We start from the raw sequence: 24927 nt of genomic DNA, 5'->3' as shown, positions 1-24927 counted from the left end.
ATACTATTTTAAAACTTATTTTAAATAAATTAAGTTATGTCAAAGAAATGTAAAATATTTTCACTCAATCAAATGGTTAAAACACAAATTAAATCGACTCACCCCGCTTTTCGCACTGTGCAACGCGACTTTATCGGCATTGCATGCCGCACATGCATATGTTTATGCGATTCTAAAGGGGGCCGGATTCGGGGGCGTGTGAGCGCAGATTAATTCACTCAACTGGAAAACCGCTCATTGCTGTAACATTTACGCAGCGGCGCGTTCTGCGGTCAACGGCGCTGACCAGGACATGCCACGCCCCATTCGGCTATGAACGCCATGGGCGCACAGTCAAGTGGCAAGGACTCAGGAATCGCAACGGTTCGGTTTGGTTCGAAACGGAACTGAACGGATCGGTCAAGACATAAAGTTGTTGGGACACAGTTCTCCGAATTGGTAGAACCTCTTCCCATTTCTATAAAATAATAATGGACGCGTTGCGTTGTTTCGATTTCAAAATAAATGCAGCAAGATAAGAATGGGAATGGAGAGAGTTCAGGTTGTCTCGAGTGCCTAGAAAAAATTTGTCAATAGAAACATGGAAATAGTAATATTTTATTATAGATTAAAGCTGTTCATAAATTTAAAAATATATGGAATGTGAATGATAGTTGTAATATTATAATATATATATATATATATGTATACTATAGTATACAATTTCAAAACCAATATGACCTAACTCAAAAACAATTAAAAAGCATATATATAAATAGGTATTTAAAAATATCTCGTTTTAACAGCGTACGAGGAAGTTTCATTTTTTTGTACCTGGTTAACATAGAAATACCTACGAGTACCTACGTGCAGGTATCTGAATACTCCTAAGCTTAAGTTGAGTTTAAATATAATTTCATTCATTTTCAATAGAAGGCATTTAGTCAGAATTTTGAATTAACAAGAACAATTTAAATATACCATTTCGTTATATCTCTCTTTAGTCATTTAAATACAAGCCGAATTATATAGGAACTATTCAAGTTTTATGATTGGTGATTTTGCAATTATATGCAGGCAAAGCACACAAATTAAAAAAAAATCAGCTCTTAAGCTTTGGTACAGCCTTTTATAATTACTATTTATTTGGGCTTTCTATTTAAAAATTTAATTTCGCTTTTGCCAAAGGGTTGAGCGCTAAATATTACATGTATTTTTGGAAAGTAAAGTAAGTTTTACCTCTACTTATAAGAAACTACTTGTTAGAAATTTTCCAAGAACGAATAGCGTTTGCATTTTAAAATTAGATCATTTAGCAAGAAGTGTGAAAACCAGTTTAGCTAAAAATAGTACCTTTCCCACCTGTGAAGAAGATACACGTTTTTCATTTCAGGCCAGGAGCCGCACAGTGAAGCGAACAGAGTTGGACCCTATCCGCCAATTGATATTCCTGCTAATTGCCATCGCTTCCGTGCAACATGCAACATTCAATGTGTAACGTGCAATGTGCAAAGTGCAGTGTGCAGTGTGCAGTGTGCAATGCGCAATGTGCAACGTGCCATATGCAATATGCATTCAGCCGTTTCAACTGACCCCCGAAAGAGCGGCTAAGTCGATGTGCAATGCGATTCTGCCGCCTGCTGACCAATTATGGTCACTTGCCCTCTCCACATGGTCTACTGCCTAAGCGCCCAACAGATTCTAGATCAAAACTGAATCCTGTCCGCTCGACTGCGACTTTGGCACAATTCAATTCGATCAAAATAAAAGTCAAAAACTCCAACTTCCGCTCACGGGAAACACTGCGTTTTTTGATCTATTGGCTATTTATTATTTTCTATCTAAGTATGAAAAATAACAACATGAAAATTAAACCATACACCAGTCAGCATTGGAAACATACTAAAATGAAATCCAGCCATATCCCAAACAAAACAAAACTATTGGAAATTGAACAATAACCAAATATATAAAATAAAAACATACTAAAGACGTATATTTTGTAGTCATATATAGTCGATGGCCCTGACAGTCCCAATCAGTCTCAATTTAAGTCTTAACTTTGTTTATTATTCTAACATCACAAAAAATAAATCAAAATATAATAAAATTTTACGTTTTAAATATTGTCAAATCAATTGGTATCATTTAAAAAAAAAATATTTTGCTTGCAAAAAATTTTTTACGCCGCTTATATATGCTTAATTACTTTTATTTTTTTCTGACAAACAACATTGCTTTTTATTTAAAAATGTTGCACCTAAGATTTTTTGTAGGAAAAACAGAAATTTACTAACTGTATATTTTATGTTTAACTTACCGAACCCAATTAATATTTCAAGGCTTCCAATTTAGCAAACCAATTGTGGCATTTTTATTACAAAATTAAAAATCGAAAGATTATCTATTCATTGTTTTCTCCAACTTACTTCAGCAAACATTAAACAATACAACTTTAAAACAGATGTTTACGTAATGGCGTATGCATTGCGCTTCACAATATGTGTTATTATTCGAATACTTGGCACACCGCTTGAAACGTTGTTCAAGTGGTTGGAAAACTTTCCTGGGTTATTTTGGGTTATTTTGGGTTATTTTGGTTATTTGATACTTGAATGTTTTGTGAACTACATAGTTGATGCTACTTTTGTAATCACTTAATCAAAATATACACATATTGTGCTGTTTGTAAAATGAAGTACTCTGTCAATTAAGTCAACCACAAAGTCGTCGCTGTTTTGCTTTTAATGAGTAGGCGCATTTTCATTTTGATGCAGACACCATTTCCTCCTCTGCAATTTAATTGTGATTAAACCCAGCAGCGTTATTTCAACTCACACAATTTCGGGTGCGGCAAACGAGCTGACAAACTTCTCCCGTGTCAAAAGCGCGACACTTTAGAGCTCCCACTTACCACTTGGCAATTGTTTTTCGGTATCTTGTTGGCAGCTTCTTTAAACATGATCCTGCCTTTGTGTCCTCGGCTTTCTTGGAGGCCTAAGCTGCGCCACAGTTCCCCAGTCCCCCCAGTCCCTCAGTTTCTCGGCTACTTGGCCACCCAAATCCTCCCAGATACCCGCCACATGCACAAAAAAAAGGTTAGGATGCACTGGAAAAAGAGTTTTATTTTGAGTCTTTTGATTCATAGCTTACAGCTTTAAAAAGTGTTTTGAATGCCAGCTCCGATTCAAATTAATTTCATTTATGAATTGTATATTGACATCTTAACTAACATTTAATCATTATTATTATTATTTAGCTGGTACGTGTTAAGAGGTTAAATAACATAGTCTAGATTCGCAAATTTATGAAAGCTAATCAGATTATATTTTGCACACAAACAAAATTTCCATTAAATTTAAATATGCCTCCGTTTTCAGCAATTGTTTGGAAAATGGCCAAACTGACCGTGTTATTTCTTAGAGCTTCAGTTACTAAATAACTTCTAAATTTAACTTTTGATTTTAAAATTAATTTCGTAGGATGTTAAATGAATAAATTAATTGAGCGATTAAAACATTTTTTTACTACAAAATTGTGGGTGCCTAAGAAATTTGTAGGCCTAAAAACTTTAATATTAATTCCAGTTCTTAAAGTTTCCAAAATACTTTTCAGGGTTTCAACGAATACAACATATTACTGTACAAGAAACGGGTATAAACACTTGATTAGGTGTTCATTTCAATTAAAAATGAGTCGTTCCAATTTTATTTACTATGCACTAAGCTAATACTTATTTTGAATTATTTTAAAGCTTAACCTTTAACTTTGTTTCAGTGTAGGCAAAAGCATGTTAATGGCTGGCATATTGGGCCCGTGGTTTCTTAACCGGGCTCGCCGCCTTTTTGCTTTGTTGGCTTCGCGACTCGGGCGGGCAAATGTTTGCCGCCATATGCATAAAGAATACTCGCCGGAATCTGGAGGACAGGAACCGTAAGAGTCTGAGTCGGAGTCGTCTTTCTAATAAGCTGCCGTGCCGATTCCTTGAGCTGTTTGCTGCTAATTGTTGCCACAGACTCGGCTTGAGAGTCCCATTTGGCTGCCTTGGTAATTTTTAAACAAACTTTGCGAGATTCGCGTGCGTTTTTCGTTTGAAGCGCCACCTCCGACAATGTCGCTTGTAGGCGAACTAATTACATTTTCGTTTTCAATTAGAACAAAGCGAGGCGAAAAGCGTTTTTCGGGCTGTTCTAGTCACGGCACGATGGGCTTTTCCGGGCGGTATCTTTGGGGCGGGGTTCGGTTTATTTCGAGGGACACGCACCGGGGTCAACGCCCATCGGTCCGGCTCTGATTCTATGTAGCTTTCACTTGGAGTTCTTAGCTGCAATGCCTTGGTCTGGAATTTCAGTAAATTATTCAAGTCAACAGCAGTGTCAGTTGATTTCATCGAATAAAAGCATTATCAAGTCACAACAAAGGTAAAATGAAGGTGGTAGCAAACGATAGAAGCCCCATACTAAAGGTCTCTCTGCACAATCTGATTTCTTTGACAAGTTTGTGGTTCTTTTTTGATATAAACCTTTGACATAAACACTAAAATGCTGCCATTAAAAATAAATGGTTAGAAATACACAAAAACAACATTTATTGGTAAAATCAAAAAATTCACCCGTATGTAACTATAATTAATAATACATTTTCAACATTAATTCACTTAATATATATAATTTTTATGTATTTTGAGTACAGTAAGCGAATACTGTAAACTTACCATTGTCACTTTAAAATTAGTACTGCTTATAAATTAATTAGCAAGTTCACCCCCAGACTTTTGAAAATGGAAGAATGGTAAAACTGTCTACAGAAATTCTGTGAAATCTTAACTTTTTAATGACTGTTTCAAGTTGGGAATTATAAATGCCAAACACTTACTTTAAAGTTATTTAATGAAAGAGTAAGCAACAACAAAATTTTTGTTTGGTAATTGGTTAACACTTTTTATGCCATTGAAGCCAAAAGAAAAAACAATTTAGTTTAATAAATTCATATGAGAAGACAGACGGTCAAAATGGTCTTAACATAAATGTTTAGTTTTGAATCATATAGAATTTTATTAAAACTCGTTGTTGTGTCTCTTGTGAAGAAATTTGTATAAAATGAAGTTGCTAAAACTGTTGTCGCTCACCTTCAAGATAATTAAAATTCGATTTGTCATAGTTCGACTGCAATTGTAATTGAGACATTTCTTTTTCATCCCACTAGTACTCTTTCAAGGGTAAATAAATAAAACTTTTGCTCACTTTGCCATCTGCGCTCCACAGCAATTATAATTAAATTTCATTCCGTTCGTCGGATTATGCAAGACTGATGGCAAGCCGATGCAGGCCAAAGGCAAAGGACTGGGGATGAATGGAGGTAACTTCGTTAAGCCAATGAATCCAATGAATCCAATGTGGCCGACTCGGGTCCATCGACTGCCCCTAAATGTATGCATTAAAAATTTGTTAACCAACCGATTTTCCCAACGGGAGCCGAATCAATTGTTTGCCTAATGCAATTTGCTCTGCAGCAGATGCAGATCCGAATGCGGATGCGATTGAGGATGCGGATGCGAATGCGGATACAGATGCTACTGCTGGTTTGAGCCAAGGTAATCAACAATCAAAATCCAAAGTCGTTGGCCGTGTGGGCGTGGTTGAACGCCCCCATTTAGGGGCAAGGCAGTGGGTGACGTCGCCGCTCGTTTGGGTCACTCTTGATGACGACAATTTGCATGTCAAGTCCATTAGGAGCATGTTATCATCCGTTCCCGACCCCCATCCACCCACCCCCCCTCGACCAGCCCTTTTTTGCCACCGCAGGAGCAACGATTCTTCCCATTTCTTCGTCTGCTTTTGGATACTTTTTTCCAGCTGCACTTTGCACTACGTTCTTCGCTCAAGAGCTGCTTCTTTTTTGGCTTGTTAAGCGCAATTAGTCGGTATTGACCATTCCCATTCCCAATTCCATTCCCTCACGACCACACGCAAGAACTCGAACATACAATTACAGCTACGGTCAAAAAATTAGCACCCACAAAAGTCCTTAGCTTAATACTAATATTGCATAAGAGGGTCATTTCTTATCTCCATTTTAGACTTTTAAATAGTTTTTTCTAAGAAAATATTTCTCATTTCTCACCGTTCTAACATTTTTTTAGTATTTCTTTTTTAAACGTTTAATTAGTTATTTCCTTTATAATAAAACAACAAAAGACAACAAGTCTAACAAATACTTATTCCTTATATTAATCATCAAGTTTTCACAAAAATGTATTAAAATAATAGTCAGTTGCCGATAAAAAAAAGGGAAGAAGGGGATATAAAAATATGTTTGAATGTTTTTTAATTGCTGGACTTTTAAGTGGAAATATCTTTATATCGTCTTGGTGATGCTGGTCAAGCATAAAGTATATATGACACTTAAAAAGATAGTTGTCAATATTTTCTGCATTATAAAAATATGACTATACTTTCGATACATTCTGCACGATAACAAATACAAAATAACAAATTTTGGGAAATAATTATCGAAACTTTATTAAATACTTTACAAGTTAACTTCCAAGTGTATATTACAAATTAACACAAAGCAAATGTATTTTTATATGGCACTTATGGAAATAGGATTCTTTTGACTTCATAAACTGTAAGACAACAAACTGCTAAGTTTTTATTTTCAAAGGTCTAGGAAATTAATTCGTATTATTCTGTTTGCAACTGTAAATAGAGATTTTGGGTGCATCATTGATGTGGCATTGATTGTGGACTGCCTGATAATCTGGAATTTCATTTTTGCCACTTTGCCGTTTTTTCCACCTCTCCCCTCTTCCCACAGCGTTTTCAATCAACAAATTAAAACAACAACATCGACGACCTTGTTGTTGCTGCCAACGCACACACTTTGTTTATTGAAATCCGCACAGTTTTTAACGAAAGTGTGCAAAGTATTAGGCAGTCGAGTATGCGAAAAAATAAAAAGACTGGTCGCAAAATATTTCAATTTAAACTATTTTTCATGAGAGTTTCTGTAATCCACTTTAAGATAAAGAGGATTTCATGTTGGTTTGTAGTTTTTAAATATTTCAGATTATAACATGTTCTTACTCTATTGCATTTGCGTTCTTTTCCATTTTCCATTTTCCCTTTTCTATTTTCCGGCTTCAACTGTCTTCTATTTTTTATTTGTTGCCTTTCTGATTGAATTGATGAATTCTTAAGGTGAACCACTTGCGGTTTTACCACGTTTATGGCAAAAAGTGTGAGTATATATGCTGCCTGTTGCCATGGTGACACATTTAAATCCTATTTCTCTGGAAATTTTTAAAGAAATGCCCAGTGATAAGCAGCCTTCTGCAGGTGCAGAGCCCAAACAACCACAGAAAGAAATAAAGTTTATTGGTAAAAGTGAGAGTAAGCTTTCAACACAAATTTGTAGCTCTAGACATTTGTTTCTAAAAAAAATGAGTAATCTAAAATTTAATGTTCTTCGACAGTAAAATAATATAAAATCTTAGTTTTCTTAATATTATTTAATCAATTTTGTAATAAAAAAATATAAGGGTCAATAAGTATTGATTTTTGCTTTGTTTTTCAAAACGCTCCTTAATAATGATTTAAATAATAATCTAATCTTAATTAAAGTTTAAAGTTTAATTACAGTTTACTTCTTAAGAAATAAATTGTTTTGCATATGGAATACGTTTAAGTAAGCGATTTTGGTTTTTTTTATTTATAATAATTAATTTAAAATTGACAAATATATCGTACATTGTTCGTATGAAAGGTAAAACAAACTTTGGCTTGCCAGTGCTAACTTTAATTTGTTTTTAATTAGATTAAGACGGTTATCAATTTAGCTAATTTTTTTCTTTTGTGTAGTATCATCCTTTTCTTTGTTTTTACGACAAGCGCCTTGATAATTTCCCATTTTGCCACAAAGATGCGGCTGCCGATTCTGGTAAATGCTATCCTGGCCACGTTTTATAGCCCCAGAAGTTGCACTTAATTGCTCCGACAACGACTAACCCGATAGATCGGGAGCTGAAGATTTTTTGGCCGATTGCCAGAGAAACTTGAATGTTTGTCGCTGTCGCACACCACACACTCTTCAGAATGTTGTATGCAATTTTTGGCTAAATATTTTATGATTTATTTGCTTGCTGCACTTAACAGCCGGGACAGCAGGACGTCAGGACACCAGGACACCAGGACACCAGGACGACAGGACACAAGGACGTTTAAGCACCAGGACAGAGACATGGCATGTCCGTCCACTTTTTGGTCTTTTGACCGATATGCCCGTCCGTCTGTATACAGATATTTCTGTGTCTATATCCGTGTAGCCGTGTATCCGGGTGTTGTTTCCTGTTTCTGGCCAAACACATATATACTGTGTGTGTGCGTGTTGACGCATTTAACAAATTGGCTAAGCAAATTTCCCATTGATCTGCCGAGCACTCAAAATGCAGCCCCAAACGAACAAGAGGCAGTGAAGGAAATGGCAAATGATTTAGGATAAAATATTTTACTGTCAAATTCAATCAAGCTTGCAATATGTGAGGCCCAGCTACATGCTATATATACATACATATATATATATATATATATATATATATATATATATATATATATATATATATATATATAATATATGCCCCGAATTGTGTGCGTGCGTAATAATGAGTAGCTCGAAGTGGATAAAATGTTCGCAATTTGCGGCACTTTTGGGAAAACAATGCAAAAGGCATTTATTATTGAATCGTTGGGGGATTGGCGAAACACCCGTACGTACATTCGTAAATTTGTACATATTTGGGCAAAAAGCACCAATCTACTGCACAATGGAGCATTCAATTAAAGGCGGGAACAAGGGGGGAGTGGCCGAGCTGTGGACGAGACAGATAAGTGAATTATATGGTCGAATTACAAAACCTGATTTACCCTCTTCAAGGAACAAGCTGAACATTCTTAAGCGCATTCGAATCAACTCATCGCAGTTCGCTTGAAATCGCTTGAAAATGTCATTAAACAAATTAATCGCCATCTTGCAAAGTATAACTTATTTTCCTGCTCACAAAAGCATTATGTTTATATATTCAGAAGTTAATTTTTGACTAATTTGTAATCATTTGTTCTTTCAGTTTTATAAATATTTTTACCAAGGATCATTCCTTTAAACTTTATCATCATTCCTTTTATAATTTAAAAATAAGTCAAACATTGAGTTTATAATTTCAAAATAAGTCTGATTTCAGCCAAACTCCTATAAATATATAAATTCGCTTAGAGTTTTAGATTCATTTTATGGATTTCAGAAAAATAAATATTTTATTAAAGAAAACAAAGTCAAAATCAATATATTTACCAAAGGATAAGATGTCTTTTTTTAAATTCAATTTGAAATTTTAAATAAGCTTTAAGAAACGCTATAAAAGTAGATGTATTTTAAACCCAAATTGTGAAAACAATAAACGACAGGGATGGCAATTATGAGTGCCATTAAATGGAGGTAATTAAAAGTTTTTATTGGCTTATTACACACTGCAATGGAGTTGCATATTGGAAGTCTGGATATATTAACATCGTCGTCTGACGACTTTTTCAAGCAATGCGAGAAGTGTTCATGACAGGCTTAACTTCAGTTGATCTGACCTGTCATCGAATTGGTTTTTAACGGCAGTAAGACTTAAGACCTCCCACTTACAGCCGCGAAATTAATCAGTCTTTAAAGCTCTCCATTAAAATTAATTGTGGAGGAAAGTCAGTCGATTGTTGTCAAGAGTTCAGTTACCAATTAATGTTAATAAACGAATTCAGCCAACATATCAGTTTGAAATTTTGATAATTATTTTTCGATTGTTGAACTAGGTCAATCCCCAAGTGAAGTTTGGATTTCAACACATCATTTAGAAATTTCATTTAGCACATACAAATATAGTAATATTATTTAATGAAATTGTTTATGAAAAAAAAAGTTGTTTACTTTTTCTTGACGATAAATAACAAGCTCCACTTCCGGACTCAAACAGAAAAATGTATTTTTGCACAGATGATGACACATCCTAAAACGTGCCTAGGATAAGCACATCTTAAAGCCCAAATTCTTGGGTAATAGTGCTTTAAATTCTTCCTTTGCTGGTCACCCCTTTAGCCGTCAAGGAAGGGGAAAATCCCATCCTACTTTTTTATTTTAGCATCAAGCAGCCGTCAACAACTGCGACCAATCGCAGCTAATCAAAGCCCGGTCGTGACCCGAGGCTCTGGCTAGAAAAAAAGGTTTCACGGTCAAAGGACTGAAAAGGACAAGGAAAAATTATATTCCCAAAAGTTTCGACCATGAGACACCTGGTAATATATTATTTACATTACTATATAGTTTTAAATCGCATGCCTTATTGGTTAAAAGTCTGTAGATATCAATCAATTTCAATGTCATGTTAAGGTTCTAGTTTGTTAACTCTCCGAGAGGCTTAACACGATTTTAACTTGCTTAGAAAAAGAAATTCGTTTTCAAGTATTCGAAATACAAATTTTTACTGGATCTGTTGTCACAAAAATCGTTAGGAAATTCAAATTGGAAATCTAAAAATAAATTATTTATATCGACAAAATTAAACTTGAGCATTGCCTCTTGTTAAGAATGTTAACAAAACATTAAGAAATCGGACCTAAACAGGACAAGATTTAAAATACTTTTAGATATATTCATTCCAATACACCTTAAGCTCTTGAGAACTGGGTATATATTGTCCTTGCCCTTGATAGCCGAAGTTCGTGTGTTCATGTGCTAGTCATAAATTCAACTTTTGCCGTTTTCTATGCGGCGTTTCATTAAAAATTTAGCATGAGCCACCTTTGCCAGGAGTGCGCATATCGGAGTTGTCATCGTCATCGTCTTCCCACGCCCATCCAGTCTGCACCATCTATTTGGGACTTTTGGAGGCTGTAAAGTGCGTTTGTTGGCGTTACTTTATGGCCGGAGCGCATGTAAACACGTGGCCACGTGGCGATGGGGCTACTTGCCAATCCGAAATCCACGGATAAGGGATGTGGACATGAGGAGGTGGGTGGAAAGGAATAAGAAGATGCAGACGGAGATGAAGATGAAGAAAGGGGGACGGGGTGTTGTCCCAGCTGGGCGACAACACCAACACGTAATGATTGTCCTTGCCACATACACATGCAGAAAACAAATGGCAACACTGCTACAGAAATCACAAGACTTTGAAATGTGTCTAAAAGTATGCAATGAAAAATTTACGTAGTTGAATACCACAGAGTTTCGTACTCAAAATATATTGTTGCCTACTTATGCAGCTCTTTAAGTAACTGCAAAACTTTAAAATTTTAAATAAGGATTATTTTAAACGTCTTATTTTACATTTAAGCTTGTAAAGTTAAAAAGTTACCTGAATCGGACTATGGGGTCATAGATATAGAAAATACATTCTACTACTGCATCCTAGATAATTTACCTGTTAACCTTTTAAAACAATTAATACTCATTATTAACAATTTACATTTACCTTAAAAGTCATTAGGTTCCTTTAAGTACAATGTTCAAAATTCACTTTATCGATATTAAATCGTATTATTTTTTAGTTAAGCTTATCAAATTGAAAATTCGTAGAACCGCACTGTAGGTGCCATTAAAAACATTTTACAACTGCATTCTAAATGGAAAATGCTTTCATTGACCTTTAGTTTACCTCTTATGCTTTTAAAACGAATAATACTTATTTTGAACATTTTGCAAATATCTTGAAAGTAGTTGCGGATTATCGTCTGCCCATATGACATTAAGTTCTTCAATACTCCCATTTTCGATATCAAGAAGAATTATATAACACACATTAATCGATATTGAAGGTGTAATAAAATATTTATATTTTTTAAATAGGTTTACGAATTTACCTTCAGTGCAAAGACAAACACAACGAACCCGCATAAAAATCGTGCCCTTCGAAAACTGCGCCTCATACATTTTTACGACTCACAGTCATATTTATAGAGTCTCTGGAAATCTGCTGCCACTTAGCGTCTTGTAGCCATCACCATCGCCATCCACGTCTCCGGTCTCCTGTCTCCTGTCGCTCACTCAAGGCATAAAGTCTGCCATCGGGCTAAATTAGGCAAAGGATGCCCGGACACGGGATAGATAAGCATCACCACCAGTCAAGGACTGCATTAATTATGCTTACTTATTTACTGCCATTTGTTCATTGTCCGGTCGGGCCTTCCCGGGTCATTATCGTTAGCATTCTGGTATCGCCATCGCCATCGTCATCGCCATCGTCATCGCCATCGCCATCGACTCAATTGAATTAATGCGCCCAATTGCATATGGAAATGCCGTAAGAATGTATGCGTGTTTGCTGCCAGAATTACGCGGCAACGTGAAGTGATAACGTTATGATGTGCGTGGCTTAAGCAGCGCAAAATACCCAGGACATTTGCTCCTCGGCGCACTATTTACGCCATGCAATCAGGATAAGCTCAGTCCAACGGCCAATACTGACTTACGTTAAACTCTTGACATTTGTGGCGAAATAAAAGTCATGAAGCGAATAAGAGGCCAATAAAATGGTAAGCGAAACAGCTCACAAAGTTGGAGGAATTCCTCTCAAATAAAGCTTCCTCTCCTTAAAGCTTAAAGGCATGCCCTTAAACAATCGATTTTTAATAACTTTATTTTAAAACAAATTTTTAGAGTAGATTTTTAATGTTTTTTACTGAAAATCAATAAAATTTCAATTCCAAGGTTTTCTCTGCAAATCCAAATACAAAGTAAAGAGTAAATGCCACTTTTTCAAAAGTGCGCCACAAATGTAACACTGTAAAGTGTCATTAAGTAATGAAAATCGTTTATTTAGCCAATTTTGGCAGAATCTGATTTTATTTTCTGCGAGTTAATTATAAGGCGATTAGTTCATACGCCATTTATCAAGAACATATTTATGAGTTATGTTTTAACATATAACACATCATTAATAAACATTATAGAATAATATTTTTTTAATAGATTCTGATTTTGGCAGTCTGAATCTGTTCACAAAACAGTTTCGTCACGTTACCGACTGAACTTCAAAACAAGCGAACGGATCCTAGTGCAACTATTAAACTTTTAAATATTTTATATTATAAGCATAAAAATGTAACCATTTTAGAGCCCATCAACAAATTGATTTATAAATTTTCTACAAACAAATTTGCAAAAAAAAATTTTTTAATGTTGTAATGTTGTTTAAAAATAAATATTAGAAGGTCAAACATTGAGTTCCAATTTATAAGTACAGAAGAATAAACAATTATTGTGATCTGCCTAAACAAATCCAGACAAAAAAAAGGTGCAATTATAAAAAATGGTAAAAATCAATATCTGACAATTGAATGCATATTAAATATTAAAATGACATATGGAAACACAATATTCAATTACGTGATTTAATATTAAATACTTAAATCAATTTGGAAAATAATTGATTTAATACATCTTAATTGATTTAAATTCATTTAATTTTAGTTAATTATGGTTTAAATTGAAATTAATTTTTTAGATATTTAAATCAAATCCGAAAATAGTCAAATTAAAAATTAAACAATTTATAATATTTTCATATTTAAAGAAGCTAAAAACCGCAACAACAAAGTATTTATATTGATTACGTTTTCCTACCAGTGTGGTTCTAGTAATTACTTTACTTGGTCGGATATTTAAGTGAATTCATGTCTGTTTTTTTTATTGTCCGGATCATAGAAGCCTTAAAAGTGTTATAGTCGTCTGCATTGCGTTATGCCATGATTGCACAGATTCCATCTTTGCACTTTCACCCCCACACGTAAGACCGCCTGCGTTAGTTCGAAGCCGTGCAAATCGCCTGAGCCAAACACGCTCTTCTTTCTCGAATGCGGCCAAAAGACAAAAGCCCCTCGAACAAAATACGAAAAAAAGAACAAAATGAAACGAAACAAAACGAAACGAGCATAAATAAAGGGAAAATGCGAAATACAAAATACGAAATACCAGCGATATTTCAAAAAGCAACCACATACGTGAGAAACCGAGCGAATTTTCGGGGAAGCCGTAAAGAAGGAGAAGGCAGTCGGTGGAGAGCATATATATAATATATATAAATAAATCGCCCAACGAAATCTCAGCCATTATTTGGCATTATTGAAGTAAACGAATTTCAAAATGCAAGCCATTCGCAACAAGGCAAATGTCTTTAAAATCGACCAATTTGGAAACGAGATTAAAAGGAAGTCGGCAGACAGAAGGCAGAAAGTGGCAAGTGGAAGCCAGGATTCCGGATGCGGATGCGGATGCGAAGGGCAGGACGCGGTGCCCAGGATACGGGGCACGTCCTTGGGCAGTCTCAATAAAGCACAACAAAGAGCTCGGCCAAGAGCAAGTCGTGTCAATATTTTGACTGTGTTTTAGCCTTGGCTCCTGTGTCTCTGCTCGAGAATTTGTATCGGAATCGGTACACTGAAAGAAAACTATGCGTAAAATTATGAGAAGTGTGCTAGTCACATCCCTGCACCATAAGTATATAAGAGGCTTAATATAATATTGTGCAATTCTCAAAGCAATATCGAATTCAAAATAAATATTATGAAACAAAATGAAATGTTATTTAATAAGCTTATTTGGTATAGAAATGGAAATGTAAAAATATTAAATATTAGACTAAAGCTAAAGACAATGAAAGATTTTCTAAAATTGTCAGTTAACTGTCAGTAAATAAGTTTAAATAATCATACTAACATATTTAACACAATATAATTAGGGAGAAGGTCGAAAGGATGAGGAGTCTTTTGCGAGCCAAGTTTTATTAAAACATTGTTGAATTAAGTAATAAGTACACAAATATAGGTGTGTTCTTTTGATGGAAGCTTTTTAAATATTTGAATAAATTTTCCAAAGAATTTTCTAGCAGTGCACCTGTGTGTCTTGGGAGTTCTGCTGGTCCTGCGACTGCCCCCCCTCTCCGGAGGGGACCATGCGCGGCCAGCGCCGGGAATATTGATGCCCCTGGAGCGTGCCGCTGGGAATGCCATGTGCCAGTTGACCATGTCGCAACCGACAAAAAAGGGAGCAGACTAGAAAAGGCGGCAGTCGGCGCATGTTAAGCACTGGAGAGGCCCATCGGAGGCACCATGGACCGGACTTGGACTGGGCTTGGATGGGATCCATCTTCTGAGGGCCAGGGGGACATAAATTAGCGGCAGACCGGGCTCCTACGCGCGCTAAGCACTCGTCGACGTCGTTGCTCTTGGCCAAAAGTTCTGCGGCTAGTTGCCTCATATTGCGGCACGCAGTTTATCATTGTGTCGGGTCAGCGCTGCGTATGCCTTGCCCCCTAACTCCTGACCCCTGACCCCTGACCGCTTACCGTAACATAACCCACAAGTTAGCAACGGCCGAGTGCGGCTGCTGCTGTTGCACATCACGTGACTTGCCAGCCAAATGAAATTCTTGGCGGCGCCACATGGCGTACAACGCTTCCGTAATTGAGTTGCCGTCGCATACATGTGTATTTCTCTGCATGTAATTACTTAATATTCCCGTCTTGTGGAAGGACATTTTGCACTCGTTAAAGCCCATCTAATTTCCTGGGCTAAGATGGCCTCTTTCAATGCAATTGTCTGGAATGCACTCATTATTTAATGTTAGGAAACAAAGTCACACAAGTCGAAATAGGTTGCAGATGTGTTATAATTATATGTATTATCCAGATATTTACAATTTAATTTATAAAATCTATAAAAAATAAATCCATTACACAAAATACATATTTTTTCATGTTTGCCAAGCTTATTTTATAGACCTTTGTTAAACAACAAAATACATGATTGCTAGCCATAAAATATTAATGAATTTTCAAGGTGTTTTGTAACCATCACAGGACTGAAACAACAGTTTTTAAAAAGTCTTCAAACTAAACCTAAATTAATAATGTTTCTTGCCGTATGTTATCTATAAATCGGTCTAACCAAATTTAATAATTTTTTAAATATCTTTAATATTCTCTAAAATATTATTAATTATTAACAGCAACTAAATCAGACGACTAACCAAAACTTGATGATACTGACAGCGGTCACCGGTTACTTTAATATTAAATCGGATTGTTTGATGATTTTTAAGCCACTGAGAAATCCAATTAAATATTAAAATGAGAATTAAATAATTTATAAATGTTTGAGTTTATTAATTTAATATTACTATAAACTATAACTACAGAGTATAATGGGATTTTTTCGTGGCCAAAAATTCATTAGACTTCTGATACCATTTATGGCTTAACTATTTATTTATTTGCGTCAAATCCAACTACCAACTGGTCCGCTTCATTAAGACATATTTTAACTGTCAATAAACTTCAAGTCGCATACGTTTCTTTGCGGACTGCAACAATAAATAAATAAAAATATAACCAAGACTATTTTGTAAGTGATTTTCCCAAAAATATTATTATGTTGTTTTTTGCCCAATATAAATTCAAAGGTTTCCATCTCCTAAGGCCAATGACTACGTGTAAATATCCATATATTCAACTAAATCAAGGCCTGCTTATTTATTTACACGTAGTTGATAATCAAACCGCAAAAGGGCCCCTTCCGAACATTAGACTCCAGCCACTCAATCACCCGATATTAGTTTTTAATTATGCCACATTTGATTGCATTAACTTGCCCACGCAGTTGTTTATGCAAACACGTAAAAAAAAGTCAGCCAGGCAGCCAGTCAGCCAGGCAGCCAGGCTGCGAAATGCAATGAAATAAATAATAACCACAAAAATGCAATTTAATACAAATCTAATTCGAGCACATCAAACTGGCCAGCTGTCCGTGTGTAAAAGACCCCATCCGCGCAAAATCCATTCTGACCGTTCATGGCGATTTTTAATTGAAAGCGCGACTTTTGGGCTTTCGACCAAATACACCCACGCAGACAGCAGCATTGGCAACAGCAGCTGCATAAATTTCATTAGTAAACTTTTAATTAGAAAAATTTCGGCATGAATTTAATTAGTGCAGATACACACACACACACATGGATAGAGAGACAAAGCTGAAAATTAAATTTAATAAAACGAAAATGAAAATGAAAATGAAATGCAGCTAGTCCACTGCCAACACCTGACAACTGGCTGACAATAGTAATGGCAACGGACAACGGCGACTGGCAGGGAAAAAGCCAACAAACCGCATTACGTATACGCACCATTAAAGGACAAGACACAAGCCATCCAAAAATATCTCTACTGTTCCAGATTCGTACTTCCAAAATTAGTTTAAGGACAGATTGCAAACACGATTCGGTGGACTCTCTGTATGACTAAATAGAATAAAATACATTATAACTACAATACATTTATCGTTAGCTTTTGTTATAAAAATTGCTGAGCTTATCTTAATATTTTTTAATTTCAGGAACAGTATTTCAACACCTTTTGAATGATACCATTTTTACACATTAATGATAACCACGTTGCTTAAATCTATTTGCTATTAAAATTACTAAAAATTTTACCAAATTATTAAATCTTAGTATGCTTAACCATATTTTATAAAGTTCTCCAAAATTTAAAACGAATAAATTGTCAACTTATTCGAAACATGTAATATCATTAGTTCATATACCGATTGCTTTAAAGCAAGTACAAGAATATTATTAGCTTTTGCTTATTTGGAAATGTTTTTCAATATGCCTTAAAGTAAATCAAAAAAAAATTGCGACGAAAGACATTACAAGTAAAAAAAATTGTAATATTTGTATTCTTCTAAGAAAATATTTTTTCTCTATTATTTTTATTGAACTTTCGTAAATTTTTGTTTTCTTACTTTTACTGCAATTTCTCTTAAAGCCGAAATAGAATGCAAAATTAAAGAGAAATCCTTTCGATCAATATATATTTTATTCTAACATAATAATCCCCTTGATGTGATGGGCTGTGATATTTAAAAGGATTTTATGCATATTAGAATATCATATTAAACGTATTGATGACATTCTAAATGCTAATCAATAAAAGTTTTTATATGCAGATTATTTTAATTTATTCTATCAGGCAGTTTCTAAAATGGATTACAAAAAATGTATTTTTCGACTGATACTTTTTCTTTAAATATTTTAAATACTCAAAAGGGTGTAATTTGAACAACAACTTTCTAATAATAATGTTCCTCAGTAATACTTAAATATAAATAGAAAACACACATCAAAACGACTAAAGCTTTGTAGATTTAGGGGACTGCATCGTGTAATTATGTCTTGGCAGATTCGACCAACAAATTGCCAAGGTAACCAGTCAGGACACGAAGTCAGCCATCGCAAACGTCACGTTCTGTTGCCAGCAATTATGTGGCTCTCACAATCACACGGACACAAAGAGATCACCGCGACCCGGTCAAAATACACTGGGCGAAATATGCTAATTATGACGGGAGCCTTCGACGCCGGCCATTAGAAAGCCACCCAGGTGATGTGACGCAACCGTTGTGTGGCCGAGCATCGATTATGGCCAAGTTAACTTCAGCGCACAAGATTGGTTTACCTAGACGCCGCCAAACACTCCAAACACATCAGGAAATTTGATGAAGGGTTGGTCTTGTTTATGCAAGCCAAATGATAATTTTAAAAATATAATGAGAGTTTTGAAAGAGTCACATTAAAAGAAAATGGATACAAAAATGTACTAACTCTAAAATTACACATTATAATGCAGATTATTGGGAAGTGATAAAATGTGGTTTTTCAAGTTTCTCTCTATAAAAGTTTACCGTTTCAAGACCTATCAGAAATAAATTGCTTACGTGAAAATGAAACCAGCTAAAACAAGCTAAAAATTTAACCAGCTAGAAAATTAACTTTTTATCTTAATACATGTTATACGTGAATTTACAGGAAAACATTCAGAAATATGTCACCTTAAAATCGAAATGGCTATAGAAATTAACCTCTTTAAGAGCCGCCAAAAACCTTGAAAAAAAAACTAAAAAAAGGGGTAAAAGGCTTGTACATGCACTAAAATGTTTTTCAAGTGCAGTTTTGGGTCACCTCTCCAGAAGCCAGCGGAATTCAAAAAGTTATATTCAATTAAAAATACGATTTTTTCCGAACATTTTCTTGGACAACAAATTGATTTAGATTTTCCGCCACTTCTTGTTTGGCTTGGTGACATTTCCATAGATCCAGCATAGCATTCCAATATGATTATTGCCGACCTCGAGGTCAGGTGGCGTCACGCTTAACGTGATGTACTGCCGCAATTGGTGTAATTACAGAATGAGGAAGTGCAGTGGTCGATGGGCAGCCAGCCGTATGGTAATTATGCTGCCAATCATAACGCCGTGTGAGGTGATTGGGGGGTGGGGGGGGATTACCCGACCCCAAATGTATTTTCGTACACATTTTCAGAGTAATTTATGTTTAGTCGCTGCTAAAATTTATTGTTTTTATTTAACAACTGCAGCGTTGACGTCGGCGGCAATTAATCGCTGCGTGATTAATCATTTTCTATGCAAATTATATATGTACAAGCGTCCCTTTCCAAACACGCGAACTTCTCCAACTTCAACTTAGACTTGGCTTTGACTTCCACTTCTACTTCGACTTGACCGCTCCGATCTGATGAATCTGATGAATCTGATGCCCAGAAATCTTTAATTACAACATCAGCTAAGAGCCGATGTCGTCGAAATATACGAGTACAGGTCTGGCCAGCTGAGATCGTGGCCATATATTAGCTATGGCGTTTGCGGCGCTATTGCCGCGCACAAATCATTCATAATCATATCTCACTAATCATATATGCGAGAGAAGTTCAACTGAGTCAGAAAATAAAAACCCAAGACATATTGAATGCTGGCGCGCAATTTGAATGAAAATTGTAAGTGGCACTGTAAATGAATAGGGGTTTATCTGTGAGAGTGACGCATTAATTAATAGAATCAATGAATAATGGGAAACTTGTAACAAATGAAATCTGAGAAGTGGTTCAGATAACCTAAATTCCTCTTACAACGAATGAATGTTTTTATTCTTTTTGTTTTTAATGCAGAAATCGATTGTGTAAGTTTGGCCACTCTTTTTAGAAGTTAAAGTCAATGATCGCATCGGATGAGACGAACTTCTTAAAGCAACTCAGTGATGTTATGTAGCCAATAAAACAAAACAGCCAGCCGCAGCGCAATTGGCCAATAAAAGAAGCTAAGTCTAGATTCGAAATTCAATGGTGCGAAGTGTTAAATACCCTCGTAGGTTTATGCGAAAAATGTTTTAAAACTAAAATGGAGAGACGTTTACGATCTAACAACATGGCACGTACGAAATTAAATGGAACAGATTTTTGTACCTTTATAGCTCACGTACTGAATACCCTTTTATTCAGGAAATTTTAATTCTTATGCGGCTTCATTATTTGCAGTCTGTTGTGTTTTTTATAATTTTTGTTTCTTTTTGTTAAGTAGAAGTGTTTTCTTTTCCTCATTAAAAACATTTTTTGGCTGAAATCAATATTTTCCCAATGAACATCGTTTCCGCATTTTTCATAAATATAAATACATATAAAATCACAGCAATTTAAAAGTTTAATAACATTTAATATTTTTAATAATTATCAGTAAATTGTATTTATAAGCTAAATTGTTAAATTCAACAATTTCACATTTTTTAATACAACTATTTTGTTTGAGTACTGAAAAATCGAAACTTTTGGTGATGATGTGCAATGACACTTATAGTTGATATACAAAAACTGGCAGATCATGAATATTAAGAATACCTAGCAGCTGATTAGGAGCTCATAAAATAAAACTAAAAATAGAATTGACCCAGACATAAATCCAGAATCAATAGACATCTCGATCCATTCTTTTTTGCTTTTTCAGGGGATGGCCATTGGACGTCACAACGGCCAGAGTCATAATCACACTGTTTTTTTTTCTTTTTATTGGCGTTTTCGGTTTTTTGCATATCGCATTTGTTGGTGTTTTTAGTGCGGAGCTTCAGCTGTCGAAGCATTGTTATTTTAATTAACGACGATTAGGTGTGAGGCACGTTTCTGTCGACGTTTCTTTAATTTCTGTATTTTTCTGCGTTCTTTACATTTTGCTGATTTATTTATTTTTATTTGTAGTATTCTTTTTTTTTTTGGGCTTACGACGGCTTGTTGCCGATGTCTGTGTTATGTTAACGGCTCTCCTAGCCGGGTTAGTTTTGTAAAACTTGGCGGAAAGTCAATAATTCCCCGACTCGGCTACTTATCGGCAATTGCCTTGAAGCGAGCATTTTTCCCACACTTGCCGGCGGTAACTGATTATACCACTTAAACGGTGGCCAGACCCAGACTTAGACCCCAGCCCAGCCCATACCTATACCTATACCCATACCCATGCCCATGCCCACCATCAACGCCCGGAGCGATGAGCCGTCGCCAAACAGGTTCAACAGAGATCGGTTCAAATCGGTTCGGTGGTGATATAGTGGTGATATAGTGGTGATATAGTGGTGATATAATGGTGATCTACCGATGCAGCGTGTGCGGTGCAATGCCAGAAGCTGGATGATCAGAGGGTGGCACTGGCCACTCATCGCCAGACAAGCTCCCGCATTTTGCACTGGGCAAAAAACTGCGTACATAAACATTTTTTAAAATAGACATAACTATACGCTTATACGCCTGTTACAATATTTGTTTGTTTATATCGTATACAGTACTGTAAAATTATAATATATCAGCGTTACCAGATTGGTAGATGTAACACCACTTAAATACAAATTAATAATTATTAAATTAATTAATAATTAATATTTCATATCATAAACCACTTGGTTATATCAACGACTTGATTATATAATCATTGGGTTATTTCTGATATTTAAGTTCGTAAAGTTTTTTAAAGTTTTGATACAAATTTATTATTTTGTATTATTTTGTGAAGTAAATTTTTAATTCATTTATTTAGTTTAAATTAATTCTTGGCATTTTGTTTAAAAATATGAGCTTGTTTAATAGTTTTCAATAAATACTTTCTTCTAATGCAGCGTAAATTATTTATTAAAAAATATTTCATTTGCAAAAAAGGCGTGCGTATAATCTTAGTAACAAACATATAACTAAAGACAATTTTCATGATCATAACAAATTTGTTGCTCCCACATTTCAGTTTTTTTCGACTAATAATAACTACGTGCACAGAGAAAACTGTGCAATGAAAGTCGACGTTTTTATTACAAAAACAGGGTAAAAACATTTTAGAAAGTAAATACTTTTAAGTACTTTTTAAAACTGTTGACTCTGTTTTAACATATAAAATTTAAAGTTGAGAGAAAACATTATCTGGAAAAAATGTTTGAATTAGAATGGGAATATATTTTTATTGACTTTATTTGCGCTTAAAATACATATTAATATTATTTATATATGTTAAACTTAACGATGGTTTTTGTTATTTTATAAACAAATCTATGGTATAATTATTTTTTGTACAGTATGCACTATCTTTTGGGAAATCTTAGTTATAGATTTAAGACTGAGAAGGTACGCTGCATATTTAATTTAAAATATTTTTGAGTGTATATTCTTAACACAATTTCGATACGTGAAAACAACCATTTCCAACTTTAACTTTAAAAATAATAAGCTTTACTTAAATTACTACTTAAGAATAAGCATATGTTCAGTTCTTTAGAAGTTCCATTGCTAATAATAGCTAATTTCTACCTAATCGGAAATACTAATCATACGATTAGTTCCCGGTGAATAAAATAATATTTTAAGAATGGGCACTTTTGATGTCCTCATCTTGTAGCTCCACTTGCCGCCGCTGCCACTAATTCCCGTGGCTAATTTCTTTCTAATGAGAACCAGTTATGTGAGATGAACCTCAGATGTGGGAAAAGCAGCGCGACGCGAGCTGAGCTGAGTGGATACCCACAAGCTAAGCCCATTCATAAACCCAAAGTGCGGCTCGACCCCAGCTCAGTATCGAGTTGGCCGTCGAGATGCCGAGATTGTCGAGCAAGTGCAGCGTCGGTGCCGCAGTGCTCCTATTGACCCTGGTCCGTCTGGGGGGTCTGACCGCTGCCACGCCCACCGTAACTGAAACGCCCATGGGCGGCTACTGCAAGGTGTCCCTTTGTGAGCTGTATAATGGGACGCATGTGGTTCATGTGCCGCATACAGCTTGTGGCAACAATGGCAGCTTTTCCGACGCCTGTGGCCCGGAACCCAAGCTTCTGGAAATGAGCGATCGCAGGCGCCAACTTCTCCTGGACATGCACAATTTGGCCAGATCGAAGATCGCCAGCGGAGATTTGGATGGCTACCACAGTGCCGCCAAAATGCCGCTGCTGCGGTGGGACACCGAGCTAGAGCAAATGGCCGCCCTGCACGTCAAACGCTGCCAATTTGCCCACGACAAGTGCCGCAATACGCCGCGCTTCAAGTTCAGCGGCCAAAATATCGGATACTTCTGGATCGGACGCGAATTCAAGTCGCACTCGCGTCGCATGAAGTCCTTTGTGATCAACTGGTTCCGCGAGTACCAGGACGCCAACCAGAGCTTCATCGATAGCTATCACCCGCATCCCCGAGGGTAAGCCCGTTAAATACTATAAACACCTTTCGTTATAGCCAGGTACCGCAAAAAATAGTTTTCTGAGACTTTTATTTAAAAAAGACCCTGTGATTTTAAGGTTTAAATGTCAAAAATATCACATTTTTTACTCTTATAAATACAAATTAGCCAAATTGATAAACAAAATACATAAGATGAGCAAAATAAAAAGAAAGGAAATTTAATAGCAAGCGTGAAATACAACATATTAAAAAATATTAATGATATTTTTTCTATAATTTTTTAATTATTATTATTATTATTATTATACTTACTAACAGTTTCAGATAAGGTTTTTCATGAAATGCATTGAATTTCGTTCAATTTTAATATTCATGGCCTTAAATCCTACAACGAAACTAAATAATATTTTAAACTGCCAATATCTTTAGAAATAATTATGTTTGAAAATTGAAAAGAGAGAGTTCATGCAACCACTATAATTCTAAATTTTTAAGTATATTTTATATATCCCGATATCCAGGTTTTTTAAATAGTCAAACAATCTAGAAAATTTTCAGAAGTTGTTGGAGTGCTCAAAAATAAATATGTTTGTTTTTATTTATTTATTTTTGTGTACGATCACTATCCTAGTTCTACAAGATATTTTTATATTTGAGGCACTAGTCGCAAAGCAATTTAATACTTAATAACATGTGTTTTTTAACCTGACAATATCGACTGACTGCTACTATTTTACCTATTTAATGCCCATATTTTTGATGGATTTGTTCTTAATACCTGTTTACCATTATTTCTGACCCGCAGCAAGAAGATCGGTCACTTCACCCTTTTGGTCTCGGATCGAGTGCAGCGAGTGGGTTGTGCTGCTGTCCGCTTCCTAGAGCCCAAGGCCAATCGATTCCAGTTCATGATGACGTGCAACTATGACTACAACAACATATTCAACGAGCCCGTCTACCATTCGGGTCCGGCGGGTTCCAAGTGCCCCCAACACCATGTCAGCGAAAAGTTTCCGGGACTGTGCGATTGGCGTGACGCCACCAATGACATTGAAAGCGAAGAGAGTGCCGAGGATGAAAACACCCTTGACAACAATATACCCCTTTAAAAGGTCCTGAGTCCCTACGATATAGAAAAAATACTCGAAGTTCAGGGCAGCACAAGATTGCTTGCAGCAACCCACCTGGAAAGTTACACACCATACTTTTTTTTTTATTATTTAAGCAATAATTTGTAATTTTATTTAATTTTAAAAATCATTTGAAAAGATTGCAATGTCATTCAATGCTTATTAGAATAGAAATGTACATTAATTAGGGTACCAAAAAGCTTATCACTAACAGGTTCGACTTTAAGTATTTAACCTGATTTA

The 24927-nt window shown here is 35.5% G+C and overlaps 1 protein-coding gene across 1 annotated transcript in view; it reads left to right on the top strand.

Moving 5' to 3' along the window:
- Positions 1–24921, top strand: part of LOC108135409 (scoloptoxin SSD43) — a 31140-nt gene extending 6219 nt beyond the window's left edge. The window contains exons 2-3 of the mRNA XM_017256106.2: positions 22938–23570; positions 24360–24921. Coding sequence (XP_017111595.2) covers positions 22938–23570; positions 24360–24663 — 937 coding nt within the window. The 3' untranslated portion in view covers positions 24664–24921. The remainder of the gene's footprint in view (positions 1–22937; positions 23571–24359) is intronic.
- Positions 24922–24927: the final 6 nt, after the last annotated feature.

The sequence above is a fragment of the Drosophila elegans genome, unplaced genomic scaffold (assembly GCF_018152505.1).
Source record: "Drosophila elegans isolate 14027-0461.03 unplaced genomic scaffold, ASM1815250v1 contig_149, whole genome shotgun sequence".
In the NCBI taxonomy this organism is placed as follows: domain Eukaryota; kingdom Metazoa; phylum Arthropoda; class Insecta; order Diptera; family Drosophilidae; genus Drosophila; species Drosophila elegans.
This window is presented reverse-complemented; position numbering and strand designations above follow the sequence as displayed.